The sequence below is a fragment of the Ictidomys tridecemlineatus genome, chromosome X (genome assembly GCF_052094955.1).
Source record: "Ictidomys tridecemlineatus isolate mIctTri1 chromosome X, mIctTri1.hap1, whole genome shotgun sequence".
NCBI classification, from domain to species: domain Eukaryota; kingdom Metazoa; phylum Chordata; class Mammalia; order Rodentia; family Sciuridae; genus Ictidomys; species Ictidomys tridecemlineatus.
This window is the reverse complement of record NC_135493.1, coordinates 108709972-108732624: the sequence shown is the minus strand read 5'-3', so window position 1 is coordinate 108732624 and position 22653 is coordinate 108709972. Positions and strand designations below refer to the sequence as shown.

The 22653-nt window shown below is 36.2% G+C and overlaps 1 protein-coding gene and 1 pseudogene across 5 annotated transcripts in view; one reads left to right on the top strand and one right to left on the bottom strand.

Annotated features, from left to right (window-relative positions):
• The window catches only part of CXHXorf58 (chromosome X CXorf58 homolog), a 28473-nt gene extending 8786 nt beyond the window's left edge, over nucleotides 1-19687 (top strand). For 3 of the 5 annotated variants that reach the window (XM_005334835.5, XM_078035030.1, XM_021732882.3), the window contains 6 exons: nucleotides 3153-3247; nucleotides 3668-3779; nucleotides 8791-8922; nucleotides 15968-16197; nucleotides 18468-18627; nucleotides 19305-19687. In XM_005334835.5, coding sequence (XP_005334892.1) covers nucleotides 3153-3247; nucleotides 3668-3779; nucleotides 8791-8922; nucleotides 15968-16197; nucleotides 18468-18627; nucleotides 19305-19481 — 906 coding nt within the window. In that variant the 3' untranslated portion in view covers nucleotides 19482-19687. The remainder of the gene's footprint in view (nucleotides 1-3152; nucleotides 3248-3667; nucleotides 3780-8790; nucleotides 8923-15967; nucleotides 16198-18467; nucleotides 18628-19304) is intronic. The other 2 variants (XM_040270285.2, XM_040270322.2) reach the window with 2 other exon arrangements.
• Nucleotides 14038-14856, bottom strand: LOC110599069 (uncharacterized; annotated as a pseudogene).
• Nucleotides 19688-22653: the final 2966 nt, after the last annotated feature.

The window sequence follows — 22653 nt, the reverse complement described above, 5'->3', positions numbered from 1 at the left end:
GCATCTTCTCTTTCATTGCTTGAAATTGGCCTGTTTAAATTGTGTATATCTTCCTGATTCTGTTTGGGTAGGGAAGCCAGGTGGGTTTCTGTGATCAGTATTCCCCTCTGTAAATCTCTTTCCATTTCTCCTGGTCACTTAGGTACACTCTCTGTCATACTGCTGTATGAGTTTGCCTATCTTGTTTTTCAGGCCAGACTTTGGTCTGCCAGTAATTGGCTTCCCCAGCTGCTAGCCCCTTGTGTTACAGCTACAAAATGGTTCCTTCTGCTGTCCTCTGTGCACACTGCCAAGAGAGATGGAGCTTTCCTCCCATTCCTGGATACTGTGCAGCACAGCTCACTGTTTTCTCAAGCAGTGTCTGATCTCTAAACTCTCTGTACCCCAACATGCCTCAGTCTTCCTGAGAATGGGGGTTCCTTTAATTCCTTTATTGCTTTACTGCGTTCACATAGGGACTGTTCTCGTTTGCGTCTTCAGCCACTGTCATGGCTATGGGGGCTGATCCCCCTTATTTTATTATACAAGATCTCCTGAGTCCTTGATCTGTTTTGAGTGACCAATATTAAATTCCAGTGAAGTCCTCCTAATTCTTTTTTTTATATTTATTTTTTAGTTTTTTAGGTGGATACAATATTTTTATTTATTTATTTTTATGTGGTGCTGAGGATTGAACCCAGTACATCATGCATGCTAAGCAAACATTCTACCACTGAGTGGTAGAGTAGCCCTGCCCCCCTAATTCTTGATCATTCATCCACCTTGCTGAAAAGCTGCCTGTTTGCTTTTCTTGGTTCATGCCACTGAGCCACTAGGGAAACAACCCCTCTATTCCCCCATCTTGCCCCTAGGAATTTCACTTATTTTTGTTATTGTTTTGTTTTGGTACTGGGAATTGAACTCAGGGGCACTCAACCACTGAACCACATCCTCATCCCTTTTTTTATATTTTATTTAGAGCCAGAGTCTCATTGAGTTGCTTAGCGCCTTACTTTTTGCTGAGGCTGGCTTTGAACTCATGATCCTGCTGTCTCAGCATCCGGAGCTACTGGGATTACAGGCATGTACAACCGTGCCTGGAAGAATTTCACTTCTAAGAGTCCATTCTGTGATATATGTACAACTTCATTGTAGCATTGATTATAATAGCAAAGAAAATGAACCAAATAATGTCCATTGATAGAATGTAGATTAAATAAGTGTTGGCTGTTTTCATAGTGTTAAACCTTACAGCATTAAAATATTCTGCAATAGAAAAATAACCAGCATAGCTTGATAGTGAAAAGGTCAAGTCAGAACAGTATGAAGAATATAATCCTATTTGAGTAAAAAACAGAAACAAATGCATATCCCTAATCCCCACTATGTAAACAACTTTGGCAACCCTAGTTGCCAAATACTCTCCTAATAAAAGAACCAATGGGGCTAGGGATGTGGCTCAGCGTTAAAGAGCTTGCCTAGCCCATGTAAGACGCTGGGTTCAATCCTCAGCACAACATAAAATTAAATAAATAAATAAAGGTATTGTGTCCAACTACAACTAAAAAAATATTTTAAAAAGAAGAACCCATAATTCCAGTAGTTTACTATTAGTGATAGTCATATTAAAGGAAATTTTAGCAGTGAAAATAATAGATTCTGAGCAGTGTGTACACTTCTTCACCCTCTGATGCATGGACCCATTTCTGAGGTCAGTAAAAATAGAACATCCCATAGAAAACCCACCCAAGTAAACTCTTGACATTTCAGGCTCATTGTCCATTGTCTTTGTATACAGATCATGTTTTAAGTATTATATTACAGGTTTCCTCATAATTTTATACTCTTAGCAACAGAAAGAAGAAAATAAATTCTTTTTTCATCTGTTATCCAAATGCTTCAAGTCAATACTTTACATTAATAATGCTTGGTCTTATTAAAAGCCCTTTATTATGATTATCAGAGGTATAAAGATTGAGTGGGGTTGTTTAGGATAAATAGTGGGAATTTTAGAGTTAAACAGATCAAAGTTTAAATTCTGGCTTCCCTATTTGCTATCTATATGCTATTGTGTAAGTTAAAAAAAACTCCCCAGGCCTCAGCTTTATCATTTGTAAAATGGAGTGATAATATATTTTTTAATTATTTTATTTATTCTTTTTAGATATATATGACAGTAGAGTGTATTTTGACATATTATACATACATGGAGGATAACTTATTCTAATTATGATCCCATTCTTGTGGTTGTACATGATCTGGAGTTTCACTGATCGTGTATTCATATATGAACATAGGAAAGTTATGTCTGATTGATTCTACTCTTTCCTATTCCCACCCCCACTTTGCTTTATTCCTTTTTTTTTTTTTTTTTTTTTTTTTTTTGCTACCAGCGATTGAACTCCAGGGCACTCAACCACTGAGCCACATCCCCAGCCCTATTTTGTATTTTATTTAGAGACAGGGTCTCACCATTACTGAGGCAGGCTTTAAACTCTTGATCCTCCTGCCTCAGCCTCCCAAGCTGCTTGAATTACAGGTGTGTGCCACTGCACCGAGCTCCTTCATTCCCTTTTGTCTAATCCACTGAAGTTCTATTCTTTCCTCCCACTCAACTCCCTAGAGTGATAATATTCTAATAATATTGTTGTTGTAAGGATTAAATGAGGTTTTTTATATATAAGGCATCTAACAAACTTTGTGGTACATGAAAGGTGCTTAAAAAGCTGATGGCATTACTATTATCATCCTCATTTTTTACAGCAATTCATTCAACATCAAATTCTTGTTAAACATCTCATATGTTCCAGGCACTGTACTAGATGTTAGGGATATAGTGGTAAAGAAGAAAGACATTGTCCCTATCTTCATGTCACTTAAAGACTAGTAGGAGACATAGTCAAGTTTACAGGTAATTACAATAGATTGTGAAAAGTATTGTCATAGGGAAAGAATAATGTTTGTGATCTCAAAAAGGACACATACCCAAATTTGGATACCCAAAAGATTAAGTAACTGACTCCAAACTACACAGATGATAAAGTAGGAGCCAAGATAGGAGCACACCTCTTCAGAACTCCAAGCCCACTTCATCATGCTTCCTCTGTTATAGTCAGCAAATTAAATCTGGCTAGTGTGATACTTTTCATTTACAGTGCCATCATCTATTTCAGGAACATTATGTGACATATGAAATTCTGAAGAAAGTGAGCCCCTTAGAGGCTGAACTTATTAAAGATCCTAGCATGAAGTGTAAAGTCAGATTCAGGTAATGTGTCTATGCTGATTTCTCTCAAAGAATACTTAGTTAATAAGGAGAAATTTCAGAAATTAATTTTTTAAATCCTCATAACTTCCCAGGATATAATTACAAAGTAAATGTGTCGTTTTTATTTGCATTTGTCATGTGAAGAAACTACGGCATAACTGTTTCACTAAAAGTTGTCATGAGAGTAGCACTCATCTCCCATTCAGTGTCCATTCTGACAGTATGAGAATAGTTGTGAGCACCCCAAAGTGCTGAGTCTCTTATCATCTGCAGTTCATTTCATTACTAGATTATTGTATGCTGTTGGCATAGCCTTTACCCTGTATTCAAGAGACTATATGAACTATCTGAAGTACGGGGGGAGAAGTAATTGAGCCCCAAAACTGATGGTAAATGACTTATTTTTGGTCTTTATTTCAGATTTAGTGGTGAAAGGTTTCCACCTTTTATCGTTTTTAAAATTTTTCTGCATACTGAAGGCCGTGGTTACAAGTATTTCAGTGGAAAAAATTTATTACAGCCATCAAATGAGGTGATGTTTCCTGATGTACATTTTATGTTAATTTAGCTTCTTATCATCTATGTGTGTCTGAATTGCATTCAAAGTGTACAGACTAAGTTATTTGGACATTAAACAGCCCACTGAGCAGTTAGCATTTTTTTTTAAAGCACCATGTTTCCAAGTATCTCCATTTATTAGCTAAAAAATCATTTGGAGTGAATTACTTATATAAGGCTATAGAAAATATCCATCAATTTTCTTTTTATTAAAACTTTTGTTGGTTAATATGGACTAAAGCAGTCTATTGGTCAGGACTTATACAGAATGTTTGGTGAGATTTTGTTTGTTTTAATGAAATGTTATTCTTTCTTTGATCCTAGTAGCATATTTTTTTAAAATGTGCTGGACTATACTGTTGAAAATGAACTTTTAAGATATTTATTCCTTTTTTACACGAGTTCTTATCTTACTTTTACATTTCATGAATAGTCACTACGCACAGGAATCATCTGGGGATCTTGTTAAAATCCTGCCACTGCTGCTGTTCAGTGGACCACACTCTTAATAATAAGGATCTACAGTAGAGGTTTTACTTCTCTGACCCTTATACCTGACTATATTTAATTGGTTTTGGAAAAAGGTACAGTTTTCATATTTAACCTTTAATAATACTATACATCAAAGGTTAATTTCCTGGGCTAGGGGTGTAGCTCAGTGTTAGAGCACTTGCTTGGCGTGTGCAAAGGCATGGATTTGATCCCCAGCACCGTACACACATAAAAAACACCTACTGAAAATATTTCATACAAAAAGTGCAGCCTGTCTGAAATTATAAGTTCTAGCATATGTTCAGGAGAGAGGACCATACAGCCTGACAGCTTCTCTGATCAAATCCAGCATATGTGGTATTCAGTCCCTGATGAGCATTAGAAAAGGAGCAGGGCTGCTTTGTTCCATGTTTTCAGACAATATCAGAGAGTAATGAACTCTATTTCAGAAATGAATTTAAATGGACTACATATTTTCATTTAGAAAAATGGTGTTTCAAAAATATTAGTATTTGTTCATTTACATAGATTGACTTCAGAAGGGAAAGTATATGTTTATCTTACATTTGAGAGATAAATTCGTGCCACATTCATCTATGGAGTAAGCTGATATTTGTCTCTATAAAATATCATCAGTTGTTTCTTCTTTGAGGTTATATAATGGGGCTTTTCCAGGAACAGAAATTCTCCTGGGTCAGTTCCTGCAAGCTCCTGCTGTGCCTTGGCTTGAGAAAATGAGAACCTTAGAGGCAGTGACCGGAAAACCCTATGTGTACATTAATACTCATTAGAATGCTGTGTAATTACTTCATTAAATGTTTTTGTTTTATTTTTGTTGCTTTCTTCACTCTCTGATAAGGAAATAATTTTTGAAAAAAAAGGAAGTGATTGTTGGAAAAAAGGAAATAGCCCAGAGATTTAAAAAAGAAAATATGTATTTATGCCTTTTTTTTCTTTGCTATCACTATCATTTTCGTGGAATAGTCACTGTTAGTTTGTTACGTATTCTTCATTTTTTTCCCTGAAAATATTCACACAAAGAGGTTGTATAATTTTGTTTGTTCTTATTGTAAAATGTGATCATACTCTTCATCTTGAGTGTTTCACTAAATATTATAATGTCCTTTAAGTGATCTACCCAACTTCAAGGGAACAGTTTGGGTTTCCCTTGTCCCTGTTATTCAGCTTCAAAGCAGACTCAGTAATACTTAGATGCATAATTGATAAAAAACAAATTTGCAAAAGTGAAATTTTTCTCACTTTAAGGTTACTCACCTAGGTATTCTATTATATCTTTAGCAAACCTATCCAACTCTTCAAAGTTTTATCATTTTGCCAATATTGGGAGTAGAATCCAGGGGTGTTTTACCTTTACCTCTGAGATGTATCCCCAGCCCTTTTATTTATTTATTTATTTATTTATTATTTTGATACACTGTCTCACTAAGTTGCCGAGGCTGACCTTGAATTTACAATCCTCCTGCCTTAACCTCCTAAATCACTGAAATTACAGGTGTGCACCACCATGCCTGGCTAAATTTACCTATTTATTAATATGAATCAAATGAGTTGGTTTTAGTCCATTTAGATATTTCATAGTCTAAGTTCACTTATAAAGAATGTAGAATTTCACACATTTTTGGTTTTCCATCTTTTTTTAAGGTGGACACAATATCTTTATTTTATTTTTTTATGTGGTGTTGAGGACCAAACCCAGTGCTTCATGCTTGCTAGGCAAGCACTCTACCACTGAGCCATAACCCCAGCCCTGTTTTCCATCTTTTCCTCCTTATTTTCATTTCTAGTTTCCTTTCTTGTCATTTTCCAATTGCATTTCTTATATATTCACAAAAAAATAAGCAAAACAGGTGAAAGGATATAAAATAGTGTAAACAACTTTGAAGAACAACAAAGTTAGAGGATTTACAGTAACTGATTTAAGTCTTATAAAGCCACAGTAATCACGACAGGGACCTAAAAATAGGCATATAGATCAACAGGCGAAAATAGAAAATTCAAAGACAGATCTACACATAAATGATCAATTGATTTTCTTCAAAGGTGCCAAGACAGTTCAAATGGTGCTAGAACAGTTGGATAGCCATGTGTAAAAAAAGATCTCATTTCAGCTGCCCACTTTAATGATCTATTTTCTGAGCAATGCTTATATACAGAAGGTCAGTATTATTGTTAGTCCACCAGACAATATTCTAAAGCCTTGCTACTCAAAGTATGGTCTCCAGTCCCACAGCACTGACATCCATTGGAGCTTGTTAGAAATGCAGACTCTAGACCCTACTCCAAACCCCCTGAGTGAGCATCTGCATTTTAGTAAGGCCCCCCAGGTAATCCTATGCACCATACAGCTTGACAGCACTGTCCTAAAAGTGCCTTCCATTTCTTCCTATAAGGAAGGACTTTCCTGAATTTGTCCGGAGACAGGAGGTGTCTGACAAAGAACATCTTGGCCATTGGACAACAAACTTTTTTCAAACCCTTCTCAAATGGGAAGAGGGCTTGCCCTATGCTGCCAAGCATGTTTTACTTTGGCCAAGGGACTGGAATGGTACAGACACAGATGAACCACACAGTTGAGGCACTGTACAAATAAGGAAATTGGGGATTGGAGAGATAGATGGTGGTGGCTGAATGGGGCGGTGGAGGGAGGAACTGACAATAAATAACTTTTCTAAATAATTTGAGCTAATATAAAATATACTTTTGCCTTAAGAAATTCCTAAAACAGAAATTACATGGTTTCCATACATGTTCAGTATAAACTGATATATTTTTACCTTTAGTGTCACTATAGGACTGGTTAATTAGAACTCACAGAAAATAAATTATAAGGAAGCAAAATGGAGAGATATTCCAATATTGATTTTTTCTTTAAATGAATAATGTATTAAAAATTAATGAAATAGAAAGTAAAAATGACCTACCTATAGGAAGTCCCCATGTCATATTTTCACTAAACTGTTTCTGTCCCTTCAATTTATTGCATTAGAAATAAAACTACTACTATTTGGATATTTTCTTCTTTTTTCACTTTTCATATGTCTTCAGAGCTTTGGAATTTAAAAAAAAATAAGCAAAAAGGATTGTGGGTAATAATAGAATTGAAGTAGAAAATACTTGAAGGTGACAGGGGTGTGGTGGTGCATGCCTATAATCCCAGCTACTTGGGAGGCCAAGGCAGGAAGTTCGGAAGTTTGAAGTCAGCCCGGGCAATTTATTGAGACCCTGTCCCACAATTTTAAAAAATAAACAAAATAAAAATGGCTGGAGATGCATCTCAGTAATAGAGCACCCTGTGGTTTGATCCCAGTGGTGGTGTGTGTGGAGGAACTAGCTGTTATGTAATGTGCTAAGTAAAAAGAACAGATTTTCTGGGTTTTTGGTCTTGTCCCAACCACTCTTTTTAAGGCCTTCTATCGGCATTATAACAGAGTTCCCATACTTTCATAATACATTCTGAGATACGAAAGGAATGAGAAACTGATCTGGAGTCAGATAGTGGGAATATTCTTCTGGGCCAGCCTTCCTCTTCATAAGCAGACCCTTTGTGACCAGAAGCACAGATCCAGAATATAAATATATGTTAGAAGAGTTGGCACATTCTTAGGGAGGGTGGGAAGCACTTAAGTCTGTCTTCCCAGTGTACATATACCCCTTAGCATGAGGATAGATGTACAGGAAACGGTATGATGCAAATAGAGCCAGACAGCATTTGAGACTGTATGTTCTGTGATTCTTCTTTCTCTGACCTCTCAGGTGCTTTCCTTGAATATAAACTGTTGACATTTGAAAGAGAAAGAAAAATCCTTTATTTGCTTGTCTTTGGCTACTGAGAATGAAATCTGAAAGAAAGGAAGGCCTAAGCAATCTGATGCCTACATATTTCCATTCGAGGGCAATGTATTAGTTAACACATAAAAGAGCGTCAGTCTTAGTAACACCTTTCATTGCTAAGGCAACCTATTTAATAGCCAGCTAAGTTTTCTCTGCATTGACAGCACAAATGACGTTGTAGATTTGTTTTGTTAAAGGAAAATAAGGTTTTTTAAGGGGAAAAAGCAGATTTAAAAAAAAAAAACAAAACTATCCTCTAAGAATTGTGGACTCTGGCTGGGGTTGTGGCTCAGTGGTAGAGTGCTTGCCTCACATGCTTGAGGCCCTGGGTTCGATCCTCAGAACCACATAAAACTAAAGATATTTTTAAAAGTCTTTAAAAAAAGAATTGTGGACTCAAATACTCCTCTAGCTACGTTTTAAAATTGTGTAGGTATGGCTATGGAACAAATTTTAAGTGGTTTTAAAATTTCTATATGCTCCTCTTTATAAAGGTAGTCTTTCTAGTCAGTAGCAAGCTGCTAGGAAAAAGGAACCATGTTTGATATATAATCGTTAGAAAAATATGTGTAAAATGTGTGCTGATCATTAAAGGTATTATACTAGTATTTTTAAAAATCTGTTTCATATTCTTTCCTTAGGCAATGGTTGATGCTTGCAAGATAATGGGGAAAAAGAAATTTTATCAACAAATTATGGAAGATGAACATATTTTCCAGAAGTTCAAAGTAACTGATCATGTAGATATTGTGACCATGCAAGATTACATGCAGGTAAGGAATTTAGATGTTGAAAAATATAAACAAGGGCTGAGGTTGTGGCTCAGCGGTAGAGCACTCACCTCGCTTGTGTGAGACCCTGGGTTCGATCCTCAGCACCACATAAAAAAATAAATAAGTGAAGTAAAGGTATTGTGTTCAACTACAACCAAAAAATAAATATTTTTTTAAAAAAGAAGTGTATAATTCAGAGGCATAAAATACAGTCACAGTGTTATATAACTATCACCACCATCTAGTTCCAGGATTTTTTCATTTCCCCAGAAAGAATCCAATAAACATTCACTCTCCGTCATTCCAGCCCCTGTGAACTACCAGTCTGCTTTCTGTCTCCATGGATTTGCCTAGTATAGATATTTCGTGTAATATGATATAATGTCCTATGTGGCTTTTTGGGTCTGGGGAGAGATAATAGCTAAGGGATATGGTGTTTCTTTTTGGGGTGATAAGAATATTCTGGAATTAGAGGCAATGGTTTTGCACATTGTAAATATACTAAAAACCACTGAATTGAGCTAGGCATGGTGGCCCACACCTGTATCCCTAGTGGCTCAGGAGGCTGAAGCAGGAGGATCTCAAATTCAAGGCCAGCCTCAGCAACTTAGCAAGGCCCTAATCAGCTCAGTGAGACCCTTCTCAAAATAAAAAATAAAAAGGGCTAAGAATGTGACACCCCTGGGTTTAATCCCCAGTACCAAACAAACAGAAAACCCCACTGAGTTGCACACTTTAAAATGGCTTAATGACTTTTATGGGCTGGGGTTGTGGCTCAGTGGCGGAGTGTTTACCTCGCACAGGTGAGGCTCTGGGTTCCATCCTCAGTACCACATGCAAATAAATAAACAAAAATCACATGGCTCTAGAATAGTAAATGATGGGGATTTGACCTCATAAGGAAGGGTTCTCTTATTTTCTAGAAGCTCTCTGCTACAATAACAGAATATTCCCAACATAAGACACTTAAGCAATAAAGGCTATTTATTGACCTGTGAAAGAAGACCTCAGATAGGTGGTTCCAGAGCTTGCTAATTCAGTAGCTCAAGGATATCAGGGTTCTGGGTCAACTACTCTCTGATCTTCTTGGCTTCTTCTCATGGTAAAAAGAATGATAATCATATTCCCCCTCAGTTCCATTTGAAGAGAAGAAGATGGGAATTCCTGGTATCTTCATCTCAAGAAAGAAAATCTTTCCCAGAATTCCCAAACAGATTTCTCAGGTCCCATCGGTTAGAACTCTTCCTAAACCAATCACTGATAAAAGAAAACAGCATCCTTTCCCACAATTGAGTTAAAACAGTCATGGTGCATATGCTGGGGCCCTCCTTCCCAGAGGATATTGCTATTCCATATCTGAATAAAAACTGGGCTTTATGAGCAAGAGAGATGTGGGAAATGGTTGTCGGACAGATAATTAATAATGTAGGGGCTGGGGATGTGGCTCAAGCGGTAGTACGCTCGCCTGGCATGCGTGCGGCCCGGGTTCGATCCTCAGCACCACATACCAACAAAGATGTTGTGTCCGCCAAGAATTAAAAATAAATAATAAAAATTCTCTCTCTCTCTCTGTCACTCTCTCTCCTCTCTCCCTCTCTCTTTAAAAAAAAAATAATGTAGGGAGTGAGCAGGTGGCAACACTCAGGCAAAAGCTCTGTGGCAGGAGGAGTTGCAAGGCTCCAAAACAGGTCTGTGGGGTTTAAAAAGAGCATACAAAGGGTGTGGCATGCAGGCAGGCTGCAGGGTGATAAGAGATCACGCAGGGCTATAGACAATGGTAAGGTTGTTTTTGTTCTTTTTTTTCTTGTTTATTCTGTGTGCAATGAGAAGCTAATGTAGTGTTACATGAAATAAGGTGATCAAATCTAATGAGTGATATGATCACTCTGGCTGCAAGCATAAAGAATGAATTAGAAGGCAGCAAGAGTCCTTTATTAGCCTGGAGGCTCCTGAGTATTCTAGGAGAAATGGTGATAACGTGGTTTAAAGTCTGAGTCTGGAGATGAAAGAGATAATTAGAGAAAAAGCAGTTGTCCTGGGTGACAGATACAGAAGGAAGCTAAAGGAAGGTATTCAGCATGACTTCTAGGTTTCTGGTTTGTCTAACTGGACGGATAGCAGTGCTGGATCAGGGCGCTTAAATTACGTACCTGAATAATAATAACAGAAAATGCTTCTGTAGCACTAATTCCTTTTATTCTCATAACAATACAAAGAGGCAAGTACTATTATTATCCTCATTTTGCAAATTCTAAATAAACAAGGGACTACAAAATTATGGCTCATAATAATGATAATATATGGCCTTAGCTCTGCACTCAGTTGCTTCAATGTGAAACATGAAATTAATGCAGTGCCTTAGAAACTTCTTGATAATTTTTTTTCTTTCTTTCTTTCCTTCTTTCTTTTTCTTTTTTTTTTTTTTTTGGTACTGGGGACTGAATTCAGGGGTACTTTACCACTGAGCTACATCCACAGCCCTCTTTATTTTTTTAAGAGATAACCTATGAGATAGGGAATTGGATCAGGAAATACATAGTCAGGGGTGCCAACTATCTTTGCTAAGAACATGGGTAACATACTTGGAGATGTGAATATGTCAAGGTTTGGTGTCATAGCTCTCTGTAAATACCCAGATAGGCATATTGGAAAAGAGAAATAAGATGATTGCAAACATTTATTGAGCTCCTGTGCATGGCATTGATTTTTAGCTCTTTACTAGTATGTTATCTCCTTTAATCTTCAGGTCTATAAATCATGTGACCCTTTGTTTGTTTGTTTGTTAAATATTTTTTAGTTGTAGATGGACATAATACATTTATTTACTTTATTTACATATTTTTATGTGGTGCTGAGGATGGAACCCAGGGCCTCGCATGTGCTAGACAAGTGCTCTACCACTGAGCTACAACCCCAGCCCATCATGTGACCCTTTTTATTGTTTTTTTTTTGTTAATACTTTTATTAGCTATCATTTACATACTATCTCTGTATAGATTTTAAGTAGAGTTTAATACTCTTACTATTTTCAGAAAGTTGTGGAACCTCAACTACAATCATCAGAACATGTCATGTGACCCTTTTTATACATGAGAAAATGAGGCTTAACAAGGTTCAAAAAACTTGCCCAAGGTCACACAGTGAATAAGTGACAGAGAATATCATTGACAGCTCTGTGACATTCACTTATCTTACTACTCTACTCTTGGAAAATAAAATAAACAGGCAGTCTCACCATGCATGGTAGTGTGTAATCATAAAAATGACAATGCAGACTATAATCATGCAAGGAAAACTTAATCAATGGGGAAAATTGTGATTGTCCCATGACCTACAAAATTTTTTGTCAGAACATTAAAATCTTTCCCTTACTATCATATAGGAAAATGAAAGGAAAAAACCTAACACATTTAATATGCTATAATTTAAATATTATAAACATTAAGAATGAAAGTATTTATTTCTTTGTAAAAGCTTACCAACATGAATATACTAACAAATCATTGAATTGTAAACTCTGAGTGGGTGAATTGCATAGTATATGAATCTCAATAAAGTTGTGGAAAATGGACTGGGCATATGCCCAGTCAGTAGTAGAGTGCTTGCCTTGCATGCATATGGCCCTGGGTTTGATCCCCAGTGCCACAAATAAAAGAAAGAAAGCTATGAAAAACAACTTATCAAAAGTAATTCTAAAATAGTGCTTGCCTTCTTGTTTTTGTTGTTTAAGTTTACAATAGGGAGCAAGCATCTTTCATGTCCTGGTGAGTTGTCATACTCCTAAATTTAGATCAACTGTCAACAACATTTTATTCTTTGCACATTATATGTTGCAAAATATGTCAGATTTCCTTTAATGTGAAGCTGTTTTGGGCCAGCATCACTTACTCTGGGAGAGCTTCATCATTTTCATCATAGCCACTTTCCTCATTTTTGTTAAGTTCACCTTCACAAAGTTCCTCTAGGTGTTCATCTGTAGTCTTTTAAATGATGGCAGTGTCAGCATTCCATAGTCACCTCTTTCTTCCAAAACTTCATTTACATTTGATTCCAATTTCCCTTCCAGTGTTACCACTTTCTGTTTCTTTGCTAGACAATTTCCTCTTTTTTCCCATTTATATTTAAACTTTATTCCTTTAACATATTCACAAAAAAAAGTCAGTAGAAGAATTAAAAGTTCTTACAATAAATCCATGTCAAAAATAAAACCACAAAATCTTTATACTAATGTAAAAGCTAGGATACAAATTGAGCATTTTAATAATCAGAGTATAAATCAATCTTTAAGACTGACCTTTATTGCATAGAACAGTGAATCATAACAGATCCTTATCAATTACCTTGCTATACTGATGAAATGGAGGCATGTGGGTTCTAGAGCTTAAGGAATAAAATCAAAACAAAGAAACAAATTCTCAAATGCCAAAAATTCTGAAAAGAGCTATTTTTCCTAAAAATCTCTTATTTGAAATCACCTCCTTCTTGCTTACCTTCCTGTTCTTTTATGCAAACAAAGCTAAACATTTTTCTTCATTTACTTAGTCTTGACAAATTACTCTATTCAAACTTATATAAGGCATTATACATGTACTCTTTTTTGCATTACAATTCTTAATACACATATATACCACAATTTTTCATATCTCTGTTGTCGTGTATTAAAAAAATAATAAATAAAATCATTTAAAAATAAAAATAAATAAATAATAACTTTAAAAAACTTATATAAGGCAAAATACTTTAACAAAACAGTACAAAGTTAATTGTATATAGGCTCTTGAATATAATTCACTACAGTCTTCCTGTTACGAGTGAACCTCTAAAAAGAAAGGACATTTTGGTCTTCAGTTGATGATAGATCCTGCTTTTCTCATAATTTTCAGCTTAGAAAATCTCTTGTTGAGTGAAAGCTTAGTTTGATTACCCAGTGCTTGAAAGTTGAAATTCAGGAATATTCCTTTGGGCTTCCATGAGAACTCTTGGTTATATATTTAGTTCTCATTTGGAAAGCTTCAATTCCACAACTCACATATCTTTCATAAGTTCTTTTAGTTTCATTGGAGTTGCACTCATTTTCTGATGTTATCTCTCAATTTATATTCAGTAGGTTATTTGTTATTTCTTTGTTGTACCTGTCTCTGGAAGTATTCGTTCCTTTTTTTTTTTTTTTCCCATTGCAAAACTTATCAAACTCAGACTCAGTTTCAGGTGATGATTTGAATCTTCCTCCTGGTAAGCATCTTCAGTAATCTCTGATTGGCCGTAAGATAGCCCTGATTGACCACGACATCTCTCTAATATGACATGATTTTTTTCTGAATGACCATTAGATCTCTCCAAGTGACCATGAGATCTCTCAAAGCTACCACAAGATCCCTCCAAGAGACTATGAGATCTCTCTGATTGGCCATGAGCTCTTTCTGTGTAGCCATGAGATCTCTCTGATTGACTATGAGATCTCTTGGATTTGCCAGGAGATCTCACTGATCTCTAAGTGGCCTTGATTTCCTTCTGATTGATGCTGTTTCTCCGATTGGTCTTGATTCCTCTCTGATTGGGCCTTATAATTGTCATTGCACTTCTCCTGCTCAATTGAAGGCTTTTTATTCAAGGGCTTTGTCCAGACTTGACTCCAAAAGGTCCTTGTTTTGTTTTTTGTTTTTTTTATCATCATCTCTTTCCTCAAACTTGTTCTGGAATCTCATGCATCCTCTCTACCTGTGATGCCTACCAGCATTTGATAGCCATCTTGAAGCTCCAGTTTTTCTATTGTTCTGTTGTTTATTCTTTTTTTTTTTTGTCCTTGCTGGTAGTTTCTACCTTTTTAAGGATTATAATGTCATCTAGAGACATATCCAGAAAAGCCAGCTTTCCCTCATTGTTAGGGTTTGTTGGCACTTTTCCAGAAAACGTTAGATTAGAAACTGTAGCCATCTCTACATGTCTGCACCATACTCTGAGGCACAGTATCTAATCTCCTCTTTTGATTAACCATTTTTGTAAAATGTCACGTGAGTTTTTCACTGTGAGACAAAGAGGCAACACAATTACATGATTTACTATCTACATGTAAACTCAATACAGATCTGCACTAAATAAACACTAACAGATTTTGAAAATTGTGATTTGTCACTAATCATGATGCACATTTGTCATTTATGTAGTGATCTATAAATTGAAGAGCTAGCAGCAGTGTTTCTATTTTATGCAATTGCTCCTAGATACACCAGGCTAACTGAAATTGGCACTATGTTGTTGGGGGATTGGTGTGATTATTCAGTGAGATGGTGGTAATTGAAATTTGTGCATGCCAAAGTGGTACAAAGGGAGCATTGCCTCTGTGTGTGTGTGCATATGCATATGTGTATCCATGAGTGCGAATGTGTGCATGAAAGTGTGAGAGTGTGTGTATTTGTGCGTAGGATACCCTAAAGACCTCACTATTACCCTGTTTCCTAGAATTGTAGCTCCTCCTGCCCTATTTCTCTCTTAAATGCACATTTATAATATTAAATTGATTATATATATATTTATATTTTTAAATTCCTAATGTGATATAATTGTAAGTTGAAAAAAGTGGAATTTCTAAAAGTACACTGAATGAGAATAGTGAAGGTCTACACCTAGGACCAGAGATGAACTCATTATTTCTAAAAAGGTTTTGTGCAAATGTCCTCTGAACCCAAGCATGTTATTAACGAGCACAACTGATATGCAGAACACATAGCTACCTGGGTATTAATTTTTAGACCTTTCCTGAGTTTAATTTATCTGAGTGATATGCATTAAATAAACATTTAGTAAGCATAAATGTGTTATACTGTGTGACTTGAATCCTGCCTTTCAGCAATGGAGCTGAAATGTACAAAGATGGAACATTTAGTTGGTGATAAGAATCATAGAAGAGATGTCAATAGAGTTCAGAGATGAGACCAAGAAATGGCTCTTGGATTAAGTGACATTTGAATGGAACCTTGGGAAATGTGTCTAAAGCCATTATAGATTGCCAGCAACCAATCATTCCAAATCATTTTTTCCCACACAGTATTCCAGTCTCCTGGATGAGACCCCTGCGTCATCTGGTGGCAGGAATAACCACTGGCGAAGATTAAACCTCGAAAACATTCCCAGGACAATGATGATTTATGACATAGTTGATTATGCAGAGTCTGGAGTAATCTCAAACCGTTTACAAAAAGAAATGAAGTATCTGTTACAGAGACCACGGACAGAAGAGATGCGTCAGCACCAGCTAAAGATTGTTTCTCAAGTTAGGTAAAAGAGATCCTTCCTCAGGCTTACAATGCTAAAGACAGTTCCAAAAAATGTTCACATTCTGCCAAAGAACTCACTAAAGATAAATAATAGGGCATTTGGGGAAAATAAGGTTGGGGCAGATTGCCCAAAACACATGCAACTTCATAAACACAGCACTAACAAAAAGGACAATTGGTACCTGGGGAGATAACTTGTACCAACGAATAGGCAACTCAGGGTGGCTGGAGGCTGTCACAGCAAATATAAAAAGTGTACATTGATAGAGGAGAAATGCTGGTGACTCTTTAATTAGAGCAGGTAGTGTACATGGAAACAGTGCAGATGAAAGTGGAGCCTTAGGCCAGCATGGCTGCCTGTTAAGTGGACATGAGAAGCAGTGCAACCTGGCAAGAACTAAGAGCCATGTAAAGTGGGGAAGAGGATGGAGGGCAGTAACAGTGGATTGGGGGTGGATAGGTGTGTCTCTCTAGGGAGACAGCTCTGGGTGCAAGTACTAATTTTTGTTTTCACAAATAAAATCAAAAAAGGCTCCTATTGCCTATGCAGCACAGAGCCGAAGGATTTTTTTTTTCCTTTTGTGCTGAAGGTTATAATTCTGTTCTTGCTATTCTGGCTCCCCTTGCCTAGGATAAATTGCATATAAATTACAGTGACATTATTCCTTTCTTTACCAATAGCATGTGAACCAGTTCACCTTTTGGAAATGGATGTTGTAGCAGAATAGATGTATTATGATCTGAAACAACATGGACAGAATGTGATTGCTCCAATTACATTCCTTTTTTTCTTTCCATTACTAAGACTCACCTTGTCCATCCTATTTACAAATAAAGCTGACTTTTTTCTAAGATAGAGATGGTAAGACAGAAGAGGACATACTGGCAATCTATTTCCACATACTCATTTGGAATGAAAAATACTCCCTTAGTACATGAAGAAGACACTGATGACCCACTGTAAAGCAAACATGCTGGGTTCTTTTTTTCAGGAGTATAGATGAGTAGTGCTGACCCAATAATATAATTTAACCCATTTATTTTATGATCAAGGCTATACATTTGCCAATCAGATGGCCTAGTTGGGCATGGTCTATCACTATGAAATACATTTTTTCTAACTCATTCATATAGGCACTGAATATAGAACTTAACCCTAATACCACCAAGGTCAAATAAATAATGTAATTTTCTTTGCCACCATATGTAACCGAGACTCCCTGCTATTTGGATTCTTGCTATTGATGATCCAAGGATGAGTCACTTAAGAGCCACATAAGTAGCCAAATTCTAAATCAACTGAAGAGGAAAATATATTTTCATAAAGCCATCGTTGAATGCAGTCTTTATCTGAGATCTCCCAGAAGCAAGCCTTGAGATCAGGATTTGAGTTTGAGTAGTTTATTTGGGAGGTGATCCCAGGAACCACTAATGGAAGAGGATAGAAAAGCGAAACAGAGAAAGGAAGGCAGCCAAAACTGTGTTTGCAAGCAAGTTACCACAGTGGGTAACTGGAGTTTAATCCCTCCTGGGAATATCAGAGCCAGTGTAGAACATGCAACTCAGAGCTATCCCACAGGGGCCAGAGTATTATTAGTCATTGCTTTAGCATTGTTTAGAAGGAGAGGTATTAGTTCTTGGGCACTTTCAGTCTTCCCCGAACAGGCTCTTGTTTTCAAAGACAGCTCTCAGATGAAGTGATGCAGATGCTGGCAGGTAGAAACTGAACTGATGTGCCTGCAATGGTAAGGCCAAGGGGGTTGTAGGCAGGGCGTAAAAGAATATTCAAATGGCTACTGCACAATACTTTCCAGGAAAGCTTATTTAAATTACTACCTCATTTTACCACTTTCATCATCATCAACATCATCACCTGTACACCTCCATAAGTGCCAGATAAAGCACAGTCCTATGTAAACTCAAGCAGAAATGATGATGGTAAACTAAAAGCTCATACACAAGTAGGTGCACACGCCTGTAATCCCAGTGACATGGGAGGCTGAGGCAGGAAGATTACGAGTTCAAAGCTGGACTCAGCAAATTGGTGAGACCCTGTCTCAAAATAATAAAAATGGCTGGATTTGTGACTCAGTGGTAAAGTGCCCTTGGGTTCAATTTTTTTTGGTACAAAAAAAAATTCACACACAATGCTGCTTTATATACTGTAATATATGATATATTTGCTAGAGAATGCTGTAATACAATTTGGAACTTGCTTCACATTTTAAATTTTTGAATGCTTTTTCCATCTATAATACAAACATTTTCTAGGTGCCCATCCTTTGCAATTATGCAGCCTTTATTACAGCCCTACCAGCAGCAAAGTGAAATGAAACCTCTAGGTCGTCGATCCAAGCAAGCTCGAATGAAAGTTGAAAAAATGAGAAAAGCTTATAAGATGGCTAAAAACATGAATGCTTCTGAGGTGACCGTAAGTTTAACTTGTACATAATTCATTGTTTTGAACAATATTCAAACTGTCCATAAGTAATTCTACTTGTGTAAGATTTTCCTAATCTACAACTTCAAGGCCAAAACACTTTTGGCATGTTATACCTCAAATAGTATAAAGCAACTTTCATCTTAGTAACACATATTGAAAAATTCTTAAACAATTTTAGTAGCTGTTCTGAAAAACACCAGCTGTTTTGGCTTCACATCAGCATGAGTTGGCAAAAAAAGCTATTGTCTCCGTATGTTGATGCTGTTAAATTCAGCACATCTCGATGGTGGTTTTCTCAGAATGGAAGACATTTCTGTCTAAAATGTTGTTGTTGTTTTTGAGAGATAGGGTCTTACTATGTTGCCCAACCTGGCTTCAAGCTTCTGGGCTCAAGCGATCCTCCATCTCAGGCTCCCAAGTAGTATGAGACTATAGGCATGGCTCTATCTAAATTTATAAAAGGCTATACTATGTAAAGTCTGCCTCAATATGCTTTCATATTGTCAGAATATTTATAATGAACAAGTATTCATGTATTATTTGGTAATTTTTAAAAATCTGCTATAAATTTGGGGGTGATTAGACTAAGTATAAAGAGTCAAAAAATATAAAGTAGTAAAGGCCAAATATAAAACACTCGCACTTTTATTTATAATTCTGCCTAGGAACTGCAAAAGAATGCAGCAAGTGCAAAGAAACGAGAGACAATCATCATCCCTACCCCTTCTTTTGACATTGTGAAAGTTAATGAATCTACATCAGATAGTGAATTGGAAAAAGAAGAAAAGGAATTATTTGCCTGGTATCAAGACTTGCATATTGATTATTCTCCCTCATGTTGATACACAACTAATTGACGGAAAACCAAAGTAGTTTAACAATCTGCTTGTCTGTCTGTAAATAAAGGACAATCAAATAGAAACAGGTCCTGGGTCTGCTGTGTTAACCAAATGTGTGACATATTTGTAAGCCTTTTTGTATTAACATGGGTGCAATTATTTTTTATTGACAGGATTTTAATTTAAATAAATTATTTCTACTAAAAGCCTTCAAACTAGCAGAATACAGTTTTATTCAAGAAATTATAAGTAAATTAATCCCTGGGACTTTTATCCAATTTTGATTTTTTTCATTTTAAAAAATATCTGAACAGGCCATGCTTAGCATAAATATTAGAATTCACAAGATAAAAGAATGCTCTTGAGTCAGCCTACAGTATCTTTTTTTAGTTACATGTTTTTACAGAACAGCTTATGAATGACCTATTCTGAATTATAATAAAAATAATAATGGATTTGTTGCTACAGTAGGCATGACATAGCATACCTAATCATTATTGAGCATTATAAGAACCTGGGGCAGAATGTTGCATCTGCTCTAATATTGTACCTTGGATATCTTTCAAGTATAAAGACTAGAGTAATATTTATCAATTTCATTTTGAATTGATAAATTCACAGTCCTGATACAGTGCAAATTATTAATTTCTTCTGGATTCAGGCTGCTGGAATATATCAAACCTTACTAGAGATTGTAATAATTTTAAAAAGTACAGTTATTTATTGAATTTTTAAAATACAATTTTTAAATTTTTCTTAACATTTAAAATATATGATTGCTGATCTAACTCGACATAGTAATCTACAAAAGGATCTTATCTTCTGCTAAAATATTATCTTTAATGGCAAAGAATATTGGAGAAAATGTGTATGATTCCCACTAGAATATATTTAACATAAATATGCACTCTTTGTTACTAATACATCTTCATTTGATATCCAAAAAAAGAGGGAAGTTGGGCTTGGTGGTGCACACCTGTAATCCCAGTGACTAGGGAGGTCGAGGCAAGAGGATAGCAAGATTGAGGCTTGCCTGGGCAATTTAATGAGACCTTGTCTCAAAATAAAAAGGGCTGGGGTGTGGCTTAGTAGTAGAGCACCCCTGGGTTCAGTCCCTAGTACCACTAACACACATAGACACACATATTTGATAATCCCCTTGTCTTCAGCTTGTACTGGTTGAATAGAAAAACACCTATTTGTCCTCATGAGTCATGCATCTTTTTATTAATTTGCAAAGCAGTTCCTTATCCAGTCAAATGCCTGTCAGATTCAATCCACTCATATTCCATGTAATAAGTTAACAATGCTAAGGGAGATTTCAGGTAGTAAGATGAGGAAAAGGACAAAGGAAGGGCACACTCTGTATCTCATGGTACCCACCTCTCATATTTCATTAACTGTAACTTCCTCCTCATGATATCCCACATAAACAATATAACCACGTGACTGAAAATCCTTTGAAAAGCAAAAATGCATATAATCCCAACAATATAATACAAAAATATTTTCATTTGATTATACCTTTTTAATCTGTCTAAATGCCCATATATTTTTCACATGACTATAATCATAGGTAACAGATTTAAGCTTTTCACTTAATATTATATCTTAAACATAATGCACTTAAAAATAAGTTTTAAGGGGGCTGGGATTGTGGCTCAGCGGTAAAGCACTTGCCTAGCATGTGTGGGGCCCTGTTCGATCCTCAGCACCACATAAAAGTAAGTGAATGGAATAAAGGTATTGTGTCCAACTACAACTAAAAAAAATAAATATTGAAAAAAATAAGTTTTAAGGGTCACCTGGGAGCCCAATGGGTTGATAAAGCAAAATTTACTTAGCCATACCCATTTCATTGGATATTTCAGTTGTTTCTAATTCTTTAGTACTGTAGGTAATTAATACTAGGATAGATATTTTCAGTCTTATTTTTTTTGGTTATCTTTCTGTTATTTATATTTTAAAATTTATTTTTCTGTCATTTATTTTTAACCTAATTGCACTGTAATCAGAGAACATGATTTGTATGTTATTCTGGGAAACTCGTTGAGACTTGCTTTATAGCCAAGTACATGATTAGTTTTCATAAATGTTTCCTGTATTCCTAAGAAAAAATGTACGTTGTCTATGTTGGATACAAAGTTCTATATTTGTCCTTTTGATCAAGCTAGTTAATTGTATTATTTTCTGTATAGTATGCTTTCTGAATATACACACACGTAATGTTTTGTTATATACTCCTAATTCTTGGTCTGTGTGACACCAATTACTGAGAAAGGTGTACGTTATGTATATCCTACCACAATGGATAGACTTATCAGTTTTACCTCATAATTCTGTGCTGTAGTTTTGACCTTTGGTGTCCCCCAAAAGTCCATGTGAGAAAGGTTTCATCCTCGGCTATTGAGAGGTGGTAGAACCTTTAACAGGTGGGGCCTAGTGGAAGGTCTTCAGGTCATGGGGGGACATGCCCTTGAATAAGATAATGGGACCCCAGCCCTTTCTTTTTCCTTTATGTTTTCCTTCCTGAACACAAGGTGATCCATTTTACTCTGACACTAGCCGTCACCACGATGTGCTGCCAAAGGCCCAAAATAACAGAACTAATTCATTATGTTCAGAAACCTCCAAAACAGTGAGCCAAAAGTAAACTTTTCATAAGTTGATGATTCTCAGGTATTTGTTATAGTGATAGAAAACTGACACTTTTTTGTCAATTTTGCTTTATGTTATTTGAAGACAATAATAGGCACATATATAATTTCAGAATTAACATATTTTCCTTGTGAATTAAATATATTCTCACTATATAGTTACTCTCTTTATTCCTAATAATGCATTTTTCCTTGAAGACTGTTTCTCCAATATGAACAGAGCTACTCTAGCTTTCTTTTTGTGGGGAGGGGCAGATTACTGGGGATTGAACTCAGGGGCACTCAACCACTGAACCACATCCCCAGCCCTATTTTTTTGTTTGTTTTTTGTGGTTCTGGGGATTGAACCCAGGGCCTTGTGCATGCAAGGGAAGCACTCTACCAACTGAGCTATATCCCCAGTCCCCCGGCCCTATTTTTTGTATTTTATTTAGAGACAGGGTCTCACTGAGTTGCCTAGCACCTCACTTTTGCTGAAGCTGGCTTTGAACTCACAATCCTCCTGCCTCAGTCTCCTG